The 13,015-nt window shown below is 47.3% G+C and overlaps 1 protein-coding gene and 1 long non-coding RNA gene across 4 annotated transcripts in view; one reads left to right on the top strand and one right to left on the bottom strand.

Annotated features, from left to right (window-relative positions):
* Window positions 1-1,461, top strand: part of LOC119972553 — a 147,546-nt gene extending 146,085 nt beyond the window's left edge. Inside the window, exon 4 of the long non-coding RNA XR_005462076.1 lies at window positions 947-1,461. This is a non-coding gene — a long non-coding RNA (uncharacterized LOC119972553). The remainder of the gene's footprint in view (window positions 1-946) is intronic.
* A 69-nt stretch (window positions 1,462-1,530) lies between these two features.
* The window catches only part of ca8 (carbonic anhydrase VIII), a 107,705-nt gene continuing 96,220 nt past the window's right edge, over window positions 1,531-13,015 (bottom strand). For all 3 annotated transcript variants that reach the window (XM_038809437.1, XM_038809436.1, XM_038809435.1), the window contains one exon: window positions 1,531-3,641. Coding sequence is in view for 1 of the 3 variants with exons in the window: in XM_038809436.1 (XP_038665364.1) it covers window positions 3,588-3,641 (54 nt within the window). In the remaining 2 variants the exon portion in view is untranslated. The remainder of the gene's footprint in view (window positions 3,642-13,015) is intronic.

Genomic DNA, 13,015 nt, shown 5'->3' on the forward strand with positions numbered 1-13,015 from the left:
TTATAAAAAAAAACAAAGCTGCTGCTTTCATCCCCCATCATAAATTCTACTTCCTGAATTCTATTTCTCTACTCAACCATGATCTCCGTTTGAACCAGACTGCTTCAAACATTCGCAACCTGAACTTCTGACCTCAGATTTTCTCCATCATCTGTCTCTAACTAAACCACAGCTCTTCTGCTGCTCTAACTTTAATTCCTGCCTTTTTCATTCTGCTTTATCTAACCTGACTGGCTTCTGATCTTCCACGTCACAAACCACAGCTCATATCCTGCATTTTGTTTCCCATATCTTCTCCCAAACCAAGCCCTGTTCATATTGCGGGCATATTTTAAACTGAATTCTGGGCACTGTTATTCAAAGTAACGCATGTGCATTCAAGGCTTACTAACACTACATATCAGCAGAAAAGTTATTACAAGTTCCCGAAACAATAGAATTTAAGTCCCAGCCCCTTTAGAGTGCCAGGTCGGCAGAGAGAAATGTTCCTATGAAAATCTAATTCATGACACTGTTTAGAATTCATGTTCAAAAAGCCATTTTAGTACTAAAGATTTTTATTATTAAGTTTTGAACTGTATGAAAGGAGGATGAAGATGGCAACAGTAGACATTTTGAAAATATTTTCAGTGGTTTTGCAGGTCTTTTTTGTTGTTCTCTGTTCCTTGACTTGTAGACATTGGGCAGGATTCTGGTTGGGGTTCTCCAGAGTCCACGTCGCTTCCACTGCCAGCAAGGAGGGAGAATTTGGAACTCAGCCAAATCTCCATATCTTCATATCTTCATTCACTGCAGCAGGAATGGAGAATCCCACCAACGTGAAGGAACAGAGAACCAAACCAACCTGTTGAATTTATTTTTAGATGACGTGCTCTTTCAAAATATGACCTGTCCCCATGCATTGAGTTCATCATCTAAAGTATGTAATTTGCATTTTTACTTGCAGAACCAATGGAAGTATCTACAAAAAAAACAGAAGTTTAGGACATGAAACATGTGACTGGTGCAAGATGTGTCAAGGTGCCTTTTCGCACTGAACTGATTTACTCTCTTGCACAACCATGGTGAAAATCAGATACATGTCCCCTGAGAGTTGGCAACAGTTACTAATGCTAAAAACACCAAGATATTATTGAGAGGAGAAAACCTTAAGGAGTTTTAATTGAGGATGTAAAATATAAATTATATATTCACAGCAAGAATAACATCCATAAATAATAGTTTTTTAAAAATCATAATGGAATTGTTGCACTAATGTGGAGAACAAACCAGTGTTTTTGTATTGTAAAAGCTGGTTAAAGTCTCATTTTACAAATGAGACATCTTAACTTTGCCACTGTACAGGATCCAATTCACACAAGAACCTTACTGAATATGGACAAATCAGTCAAAAGGGGATTGTCTGATTGAACGTATACTATATATTACATTTAATGTTAATTTAAAATGCAACACACGAATAGTTAACCAAAGGCTCAATGGCAGCACAGAGCTTTGATAAGGAAAAATTCCTAGATTCTACAGATAGGAAATGTTTCAATATATTCACATAAAGAGTTATTTATTTTTCAGTTTTGGAAATACTCGCGGTTAGCTTTGGACATTGTCTTCACAGCATGTCTTACTGCATTACAAAAATTTGTACCAGAACACAGAACTCAGACATCAATTTGCAAGATAATGACACCAACGTTATCTTCTTTATCTGCAGTACCAAGAATGTTAATCTAAAGAGTTTTCATTGAAATTACTTCGACATAACAAGGGAAAGCATTATTTCAATTTCAGTTCTTGTGTGGCAAGCATAGCTTCATTTAAAACAAATAAGTCAAATACTTCATATATTTGAGTTGAACATTGCCTTGTCAAATGTTGCCATATATTAGCCACAAGAATATACAAAACTGAACTCCACACAAACTATTAAAAGTTTGGTTTTAACATTTATAGCAGGATACATGATCAGTTAAAGATTAATTATTATTGTTTCACTGGTTGAACTGTGCAGTCCTTCACTAGTTAAAATGTGACAGAGATATCATTCAGATATTTCAGCAGAATGCAATATCCCATTATCATCTATCCTGTAACTTTCAGTTATATTCAACTGCGAGGTCTTATTAAACTTGAAGCTTTTTCATAATACTAGAATAATTATTTTCTCTGTGGCTAAGTAATTTAACAAAGATTCCAAAATGATCACGATGAATTAAAATAAGAATTACAGTTAAATTTAGTAGAAACTCTGATAAATTGCTCAGCACTAGTTTGGAGCCAATTGATCTGACAGCAGGACTCTGTCAACAGCATTAACAATGTATGTTTTGCACAACCAAATGGGGAGGAAAAAGTAAAGTGAAATTAAAATAAATTAGTACTCAAAGGAAACATAAAACGGGAAATGCAAAGAATGGAGGAACAACAAAAATATGAACTGTTATATAGACCGATTACATATTCAAAGGTTTAAATTCAGTACATTGAAGAAACATAATTACCTTTACATAAATGTCATGAGTTGAATTATCATCAAAAGTTTCAGAGATTCACTTTAAATTGTGTTAGCATTTTGCTTCAATTTTCTTCACATTGAGCTCACTAACATATTTGGAATGCAACTGCATTAAAAATGATTGCACTTGTAACATTGTTTATCTTCAGTTGGATTTATATTTGGAACACACGAGTAAATTCACAGTTCCACTGTCCGTTAAATAATGCACAAATGATCAAAGCTTATTGAAACTACGCATTATATAGAGAAATTGGACTAATCTAACACATTCAGCAACATTTACTTTAAAGCAAACTTCACAGTAAAGGAGGGCATTTCTGCAACAATTCAGGGGCAGATTGGTTTAATGTACAAGACTTTTCCAAATAATGCTGTTCAGACTAGTTTTAGTTTCTCAGAACTGAGCAAAATCCACATATCACATTCATAATAGAAGCCCTTTCTTTTCATAAAAGATAAATGCAAGAAATATATGTTCTTCCAGATGGACATGAAATTTAAAGTAACTGCAGTTTATGAAGCTCATCAGAAAATAACACTTCAAAATGTAGCATGCTCAGAAATAGCCAAATTAAACAATTGCCTTGTAAAGGATAGACCAACTGTCTACTTAAATCTTTGTAAGAACCAACAAACAATGCAGTTTTATTCAGTAATGTAGATAACCTTCAAGTCACACTGCTTTATCCAAGAGCAAACATTTTCCTTTTTAATGCTCCTAAACCACAGTATGTAAAGTCAAACTATTTCCAGCAGTTCAGAGCTAGCAAACACAAACTCAAAAAACTTCAGAAACACATATCACTATTAAATTATGTGAAATACATGACAAAACCTTTGCACCAATAAAATGTTCAACAAATTTACAAAAGGCAAATGCAGAAGCAGTCTACAAAAATTGTGTGAAGCATGGGGCACCTAAAATGAACTCTTGTTCTTGTGCATCAGCTCTTTTTTCTGGAATATTTAACAGGGCTATGAGAACAAGCCAACTGCCACAGCTGCTTTTCAAGACTGCTTTAATTATAGAAGGCAACACAAAACATGCTTTGTATTTGAAGGAGCAGCAGCTTCAGAAAGATCCATTTCTCATACAGTGGGATACTGTGGGTTCATTGTCTTCACCCTGTTAAAAGAGAATGGGACATTCATGCCTGAGAAATTCCATAGGAGAAGGTTCACTCTGTTCATTTGACTGATCAGACATATGGCATAACAAGAAAACAGTTCCATCATATAAGTGGAGTTTACCACTGTACTATTCCTGTCTGACAAATTACTCAGTACAATAATTTTATCGTTGTGCAGCCCAACTGAGTTTGAAACAATCATTGTGATACAATACATAATTCGTATTGAGCAAGATTCTCTGGCCTCCCTAGCGAGTGTTTGTCAGAGGCGGGGGGGGGGGGGGGGGGGGGGGGGGGGGGCACCCTTGGCTGGCGATGGGATTTTATGGTCATGCTGCTGTCAATGGGATTTCCCATTGAATCCAACCCATGCAACCGGGATACTTGCAGTAGTGGTGCGCCGCCAGCAGCACCAAAACATCCGCTGGCATGAACAGCCAGACGATCTCGCCCATAGCGTTCAGGAGCTATGCATCACATGGCATGTCAACACTTCCCCATCAGCTATGGATAAAATGGACTTCCAGTGGCAGCCATGGAGTGAGTGGTCACACACAGGACAGCTCCGGCTCAAAGAAGGTGTAGATTTGAGCTCTTTTTACCCGAAAATGGAAGTATTTTGACAGGAATGTTAAATTGAAGGTGTGGAGAAGTTCCCGCCCCGGGAGTGGCATGTCTGCTGGTCATCAGACCTGGCAGGTGAAAGACCTGGCCAAGGCATTGGCAGAGATCTGTGGTGTAGCAACAATTGGAAAGATGGCGGTGGGGGGAGGGTCACATGTTGGACAACCCCAGATGGAGCAGCTGATGCTGATTATCAAAGACGAGATCCGCTAACAAAGAAAGGAAATGCAGGAGGACCGATCGAAGGCCATCGAAGGAGCGGTTGCACCCCTGAAAGGCTCGATGGAGAGAGTCAAAAAGTGCCTGGCGGCACAGGGGCCGCAGATCGGGAGATGGAGAGGGTGATTTCTGACTTCAGTGATCGGGTGGTGGCATTGGAGGTGGAGCTGGGGCTCTTGGGGGACCTTTACAAGTCATTAAGAACAAAGGTGGAGGAGCAGGAAAATGGATCTAGACGGCAGAACCTGCATATCGTCAGCCTGTCTGAAGGTGTGGAAGGCACGAGTGCTACGAGATACTTCTCGAGGATGCTGGCGGGGCTGGTGGCGGAGAGGGTGTTGGACAAGGCCCCAGAGGTAGATGGAGCTCACAGGTATCTAAGGCAGAAGCCAAGAGCAGGGGAGCTGTCGCGGGCCGTGATTGTAAGGCTCCACAGGTTTGTGGAGAAGGAAAAGATCCTGCAGTGGGCCAGGGCGAAACGGAACTATGAAGGGAGGGGAACAAGGTCCGAATATACCTGGACATTGGAGCAGAGCTGGCAAAAAGAAGTGTTGGGTTTAACAAGGCCAAGACGGCTCTCTATCGTCGGCAGATCAGGTTTGGCCATCTGTATCCGGTGAAACTGTAGGTGAGAGGTTTGAAGACGGGGGTGGTCTTTCTGCAGGTGACCCCCCTCCGGGTGATGAGTCAGGTTAGGTTGAGAAAGGGATGGGTGGGTCAGGCATTTCACTCGGGGTTTCTAAGTGCGGGACACTGGTGGGAGACACGTGATGATGAGTGGGGTGTTCGAAGGGCCGTCAGTGGTGCTTGTGAATGTATACAGACTGAATTGGGACAACGTAAGGTTTGCGAGGGGGTTGCCGGGAGAGATTCCGAATTTGATCATGCATCAGTTGATTATGGAAGGGGACTTTAATTATGTGTTGGAGCCAAGGGTGGACAGGTCGAGCCCCAGGTCAATGGGAAGGCTGGAAGGATTTATGGAATGGATGGGTATGGTGGACACCTGGAGATTTAAGAACCCAGGGAGGGAGAGAAAACTCCTTCTTCTCATAGGTATACAAGGTATACTCCAGAATTAATTTTTTGTGGTAAGCCGTGAAGTGTCGGTGGGGGTAGAGTAAGCAGGAATTGTAATCTCGGACCGCACGCCGCACTAGTTGGAGGTTCGACGTAGCCCAGAGCGGGAGAAGAGGCCAGGATGGAGGTTAGATTCGGGGCTGTTAGTGGAAGGGGGTTCTGCAATAAAGGTGCAGTCAGTGATTAAGGAGTACGTGAAGTTGAACCAAAATGAGGAGGTATCGACAGTCACATTCTGGGAGGTATTGATGGTGGTGGTTCGGGGGGAGATTATCTCATTCAAGGTCCACGGAGATAGGAAAAGGAGTGAGGAGTATGATAGATTATTGGGCGAGATAGTCAAGGTGGATCGGAAGTATTCGAGCGTCCCTACTGAGGGATTGGCAAAGAGAAAGAAGTTACAGGGCCAGTTTGATAGGTTGGTGATGGGGAAGGCAATGGGGCAGCTACGAGGGCAAGTGGGGTGCAGTATCAATATGGAGAGAAGCGGGCCGCATGCTAGCCCACCAACTATGCAGGCAGGTTGTGTCCAGAGAAATCCTGACAGTACGGGCAGGGAAGGGGGAGGTAGGTCGGAGCCGGGAAGGATAAAGATGCGTTAAGGGACTATTCTGATGACTTGTACAGGGCAAATCCGGGGGGTGAGAAAGGGAATATGGGCATTTTTTGGATGGGCTGGAATGCCCATGGCTGGAAGAGGAAAGGAGGCAAGCCCTATAGGAGCCTTTAGGGCTGAGAGAGGTGATGGATAGCATAAGAGGGATGAAGTCGGGGAAGGTCTCAGGGCTGGAAGGTTACCTGCCGGAATTTTATAAGGAGTTTGCGGCAGAGTTGGGACCACACCTGCTGGGGGAATTTAGCAAGGCACGGGAGAAGGGGGAGCTGCCGAGACAATGACACAGGTGACGATTACGCTAATACCAAAGAAAGGGAAGGACTCGGTAGAGTGTGGGTCATACAGGCCCATATAGCTATTGAAAGTGTTGGCTAAGTTAGTGGTGCGGAGGATGAAAGAATGCGTTCTGGGGGTGGTTGCAGAGGATCAAACGGGCTTCGCAAAGGGAGGGAACTCTCGAGTAATATGCCGACTATTGAATGTGACCACGACCCCGTCGAGAGGACGGGCATCAGAGGACATCAGGGACGCTGAGAAGGCACTTGATCGGGTAGAGTGGTGGTACCTGTTTGAGGTCCTGGATTTGGGTCAAACCATGAGGCATGGGGGTGTCTGCTGCCCGTGGCTCCGGTGGCAAGCGTACGAACCAATGAGTTGAAGTCACGGAATTTCGGGTTGCATAGGGGAATGAGGCAGGGGTGTCCGCTGTCGCCGCTGCTGTTTGCACTAACAATAGAGCCCTTGGCAATGACCCTCAGTGGGCCAGCAGTGTGACAGAGGATTAGGAGGGGGAGTAGGGAGCACCAGGTGTTGCTGTATGTGGGCGACCTACTGTTATATGTGTCAGACGTGCTGGAGAGTATGGGGAGAATTGTGGGTTTATTGGGGAGGTTTGGGGCCTTCTCGGGTTATCTTAGAATAAATCATAGAATTTACAGTGCAGAAGGATGCCATTTGGCCCATCGAGTCTGCACTGGCCCTTGGAAAGAGCACCCTACTTAAGCCCAAGCCTCCACTCTATCCGTGTGTCTCTTTTTGGACATTAAGGGCAATTTAGCAAGGCCAATCCACCTAACCTGCACATCTTTGGACTGTGGGAGGAAACCGGAGCATCCGGAGGAAACCCACACAGACACGAGGAGAAAGTGCAAACTCCACACAGACAGTCACCCGAGGTCAGAATTGAACCTGGGTCCCTGGAGCTGTGAGGCAGCAGCGCTAACCTCTGTGCCATGTGCCTCCCCAGTCATAAATTGAACGTGCTCAAACGCGAGGTGTTTCCGGTGAACGAGGCAGGTTGCGGAGATAATTTAGGGGTGTTGCCATTTATCTGGGGATCCAGGAGACTGAGGAGTGGACAACGATGCACAAATAGAACTTAACAAAGTTTATGGAGGGGATAAAGGAGGACAAAAGCAAATTACTGCAGATGCTGGAATCGGAAACGAAAGAGAAAATGCTTGAAAATCGCAGCAGTGATTGTAAGGCTTCACAAGTTTGTCAAATATAAAGGAGGTATATCAGGTATATCGGGATAAAGGACGACTTTAGGAGGTGGGATACATTGTATCTGACGCTGGCGCGGGGGGGGGGGGGGGGGGGGGGGGGTGGGGGGGGGGGCGGGGGCGCGGGAGAGAGTCCAAATGGTGAAAATGAATGAGTGTATTCCAGACATACCCGAATTTTATTTCTGTGGCATTTTTTCCGGAAGCTGGACGCAGTTATTTCGGATTTGGTGCCAAAGGTAAGGAGAGCTCTGCTACAGGGCAGAGGCAGAAAGGGGAGCTGGCGTTACCGAACGTGCTGCACCACTATCGGGCAGCGAGTGTGGAGGAAGTGAGGCGATGGGAAGGAGAGGGGTCAGAATCGATTAGGGTGGAGGAAGAGTCTTACAGGGGATCTAGCCTGCGAGTCATGGTGACGGCAGTGCTACCGCTGGTATGAAGGAGATATATGGAGAGCCCGGTTGTACAGCCCACTATTAGGATGTGGAACCAGCTGAGGAAACGCTTTAGGATGGAGGGGATGTTGGTGACACCGTTGTGTGGGAACCACGGGTGCTGGTAATGTACAGGAGTGCAGAGAGGTGGGGTGGGTGGCTGCGAGGGATTTCTATGGGAGGAGAGTTTTGCAAGTCTGGAAGAGCTGCAGAAGAGGGTAGAGCTCCCGAAGGGTAGTGAATTTAGGTAGGTATTTACAGTGAGGGACCTTCGCAATGGAAGGTGTGTAAGGGTTTACCGGCTTGCAAAAGTATGGCCCTGTTAGAACGTGGAAGGGGAGGGTAGGATTGGGGATATATATGGGTGGCTAGGGGAGCAGGGGGAAACATGAGTGGTGAAGATCAAGGAGAAATGGGAGGAGGAGTTAGGGGCGAGAGATAGGTTGGGAAGCGTGGAGTGAAGCGTTGCGCTGGGTGAATTTGATTTCATGTGCGAAGATGAGTTTGATACAGTTTAAGGTGGTACACAGGGTACACATGACTCAGGCGAGGGTGAATGAGTTATTTTATGGGGTGGTAGACGAATATTAGAAGTGTGGGCGAGGACCAGCAAACCACGCACATATGTTGTGGGGTGTGAGAAGTTGGAGTGATACTGGGAGGGCGTGTTCGGGACGCTCGCAAAGATTGTGGGGGCAGAGGTCGGGCCAGACCGTGTGGTGGCACTTTTTGGGGTATCGAAAATGCCGGAGCTGATGGAGGGGAGGAAGGCCAATGTTGTGGCCTTCACCTCTCTGGTTGCCTGGTGAAGAATTTTGCTGGAATGGTGGTCAACAACAACACCGGGTGTGGTGGCCTGGCTAGGGGACCTGTATGACTTCCTCCGGTTGGAGAAGATTAAGTTTGTATTGAGGGGTTCAGCAGAGGACTTTGAGGCACGGTGGGGATTGTTTGTGACCATGTTTGAGGAGCTGTTCGTCGCGTTGGGGGGGGGGGGGGGACAAAGAGGAGAGGAGTGGTGAAGAAGGGTAAAACTTGTTCAGACTGTAAAACTGAGTTGAGGAGAATGTTCCCCAGATTATTTATGTTTTTGTATTTTTTGAATATTTTGGATAAAGTACAGGTTTTTTTTTAAGCTACGGATAAAATGCTGGGGCTGATGCAGCCCACACCACCTTATTTCTCTCTTCAGTAGAATTAAAATTCCAAAACATTTTTCTCGCTTTAAGGGCATAAGAGCAATCAGGGTTGAGAAATTAGTTCTAACAATATTAAGAGCAGACCGATTCAACCAATTAAACCTCGGGCATGACTCAGTGGGCTTGAGTTGAAGTCCACTGAATAGCACATTTATTCAACAGCGCTTTGTTTCTTTTTTTGACTTTGCGGGGATTCTCTCCGCCGAGGCCTCACCTGGAGGGATTTCCCGCTGGCAAGCTGAAGACCCCCCCCCCCCCCTCTTTGACCCCCATTCTGTTTTTAACCCCGTCCCCCCAAACCTTGAACCTAGGGGAGCCCTCCGAGAATCCTCCCGCTACCTGATAAGGCCCCCCATGCCCAATCCCTGGCAGTGCCAAGGTGCCAGAGGGAGAGCCAGGGTACCACCCTGCCCTGTCCACAACCACCCTGGGGATCTCCAATGGCCTGGGTGATCCCGCAGGTGCCGTTAAAGCTGGTCCAAATTTCTGTGGACCAGTACTAAACAGTTCGCTGGCGAGGTCTCACAGGTGCAGCCGCCGAGTCCCTGGTGCCGAATGAACCCGTGGAATGTATATTTAAATGAGTCTAATGGATCATTTGAATATGCTGATTTTGGGCATGATTCAACTACCTCGTTAGATCTGGACGTGCCAGGTAAATAGCGGGAAAGGGCAAAATCGAGATTCGCGCCGGGCATAAACCACTTCTCAATTCACCCGGCCTGCTCCCGTTGGCAATTTACAGATCACACCCAAAAATGGCGAACTTATCATTAACCCTGATTTGCATTCATTTCAATCTCATGAGTGAGATTGAAGTCAAACGCTGCGACCTGCCAGGAATTAGCCAGCTCACCAGCGAGAAATCAGGCGGGTGCCATTTAGTACTCCTTTTTATTTTTAAAGTGAATCTGACGCAATGACAACCGAGGGGAAGTGAGGAGGGGGAGTAGCTATTTCCATTTTCTGGCATTCAGTTAAGGGCTGCTGGCCTGTGGCAGGAGCATCTGCCCGTCTGTCCAACTAAACACTTCCGGGACAGAACCTTGCTGTGGTTCAATACTGAAATTCAATTTCACTCCCTTTGACTGTGACCAGTCTCCGGCTGCACAGCCGAAGGTTATCGCAAATGACAAATTAGCCTCATTAGTTGCAAAAGCAGTTCGCACTCTGTGACTCTCAAGTGCCTACTCCAGGGTACAGGTGCTAGGCCTCAGAGGATGATGAATGCATAGCACCTTAGGAAGTTTTGACGCCTGAACACTGTGCCTGAACTTTAGAAGCTTCAGCACCAGAGAGACAGCAGCCAACCATCAAACATTAAAGAGCTCAGCTTCAGCACTGTTGATCCTCTTGTGAAAAGGGTAAATGTGTGGATCAGGAGAGGGCACCGGAGTACGGCCTCCCTAATGTTCCCTTCAAAGCTCAGGGGCGGAATTTTCTGTCCAGCGACGCTGAATTGCCGAAACACAATTGGGTGGAAAATCGTACGGGAGACGAAAATAGTGGCTGGCGCCAAGCGCCCAACGGCATGCCATGCTCTGGTTCCTCATAGTAGTTGGCACTGCTGACTCCCAGCTCCTGGGACCCGGGTTGAATTCCGACCGCAGGTGACTGTGTGGAGTTTGCACTTCCTCTCCGTGTCTTTGCGCATTTCCCCTGGGTGCTCCGGTTTCCCCCCCACAGTCCAAAGGTGTGCAGGTGAGGCCATGATAAAATTGCCCGTTAGTGTCCAGGGATGTACAGGTTAGGTGGGGTTAGGGGGATCAGGGAGGGGTAGGGTGCTCTTTCAGAGGGTTGGTACAGACCTAATGGGGCAAATGGCCTTCTTCGCACTGCAGAGATTCTATGATACTATGACAGCAGCTTCAATGCATTCTGCTCCGCACATACAGTAAACGCCATTTGCATATCATTAACGGGCCCAGCCCGGTATTCTCCGGGACCTTCACGATACTCCATGTGTGCCAGGAGGGATGGCGAGGTTCACCTTGGTTTTAAAAATCAGGAAACAGGCACCGTGGCTGAAGGAGACAGAGAGAAGGTAGGACATGTTCCCAGAGTCGGGACCATGGGCTGCCGGGGGGGGGGGTTCTTCTCCCCCCCCCCCCCCCCCCCGTCCGCCCCGGGGTGTCCAGGCAAGCACCACCATTGCCACAGCCTGCGAGGCAGCCATCCTGTTGCGCACCCCACTGGCCGTCCACTGTATCCCATGGTTGTGCAGAGTGACTTCAGTCATATGGGTGCCCCCACCAAACCACCCCTGCAGTCCACCCCACCAACAGCCCCATTCTCCCACAACCCGTCAGCAGGACATCGCACAGCTCACCCAAGGGCGATGCCCACAGTAGCCCCTACAGGAGGATGCCAGACAAAGGCCACGGAACGTACTGCTGGCATGGGTAACACCAGCCACCGATATTCTGCTGGCAGCAATGGGTGCAAGGTTGTACAGCATGAAGGCTGTACAAGCAGGAGCTGTTTTGGGAGGACCCTGCAACCTGCCCCACAGGAACAGGAACAAGCCGATGAGGATGAAGAGCTGGCCACCCACCAGGCTGAGGAGAAGGTGGGAAGGAGGCAATGCATTCAGCCTCGTGGGTACCGGCAGCGCCTGACATTTGAGGACATGCACCCGCTCCAGGTAGCTGTCAAGGTGACGGTCACCCTGAACTTTTACGCCACGGGATCCTTCTAAGCGCCAAATACGGACCTTTCCAGGATCTCAACAGGATGCATGACATACACAGCAGGAGAGCGATGATAACTCGCTACTCCTCAGTTTATGCCAAAGTTTGACTCCTGTCTTTATGCTTTCAGTGGGCTCACACCCGTCCAATGAACACTGTCTGCATTGGGGCACTTGACCATTGTGCCCAAGGATGGGGGAGGGGGGAGCTGGTCAGGGAGGCCCCCTGTGAAGATTATTTTTCGTGGTCTACTGTGCCATCTAGGTGTGTTCCCAGGATGCACATCAGACGTGGAGGCAGCCTGCTGCTTTCCATGCCCTGTAGCCTTTTATGTCCTTAGAGGACCGTCCTCTGGAGGGCATGGAGCCTGGTATGTGTGTGTATATAAGGGGGCGAGGGGTGGTGACATACTGGTCCTTGGCGTCGCCATGCCACCCTGTTCTGCCCACTGCGCTTAAGATGTCAGTGTAGGGTGGCACCTGGCACAGTGGTTAGCATTGCTGGCTACGGTGCGGAGGACCTGGGTTCGAATCCCGGCCCTGGGTAACTATGCGTGTGGAGTTTGCACATTCTCCTCGTGTCTGCGTGGGTTTCACCCCCACAACCCAAAGATGTGCAGATTAGGTGAATTGGCCATGCTAAATTGCCCCTTAATTGGAAAATTAATAATTGGGTACTCTAAATTTAAAAAAAAGAAAAAAGAAAAAAATGCGTCAGTGTCAGGAGGAAGGGGATTCAGTTGAACTGAAGACCACCATCATCTCCTTTGTGGAAAGCTCCGATTTGGACTCCAGCACTTCCCTCTCCGACGGTGCCCATGGGATGGATGGCAGCTGCGGTGATCTCCAGAGGCCTGAGTCATTTGGCTTTGTGAAATCTGGAGGCTCCCCTTTGTTTAAGTCATGGTGTCGACCCCTGCAGCGATGCTCTTCTGTGACTGGGCCACGCTCTGCAGTGTCTCGGTAATGTTCACCAGCAACTGGGACATGTAGAGGATCTCAGC

The sequence above is a fragment of the Scyliorhinus canicula genome, chromosome 10 (genome assembly GCF_902713615.1).
Source record: "Scyliorhinus canicula chromosome 10, sScyCan1.1, whole genome shotgun sequence".
Taxonomy (NCBI): domain Eukaryota; kingdom Metazoa; phylum Chordata; class Chondrichthyes; order Carcharhiniformes; family Scyliorhinidae; genus Scyliorhinus; species Scyliorhinus canicula.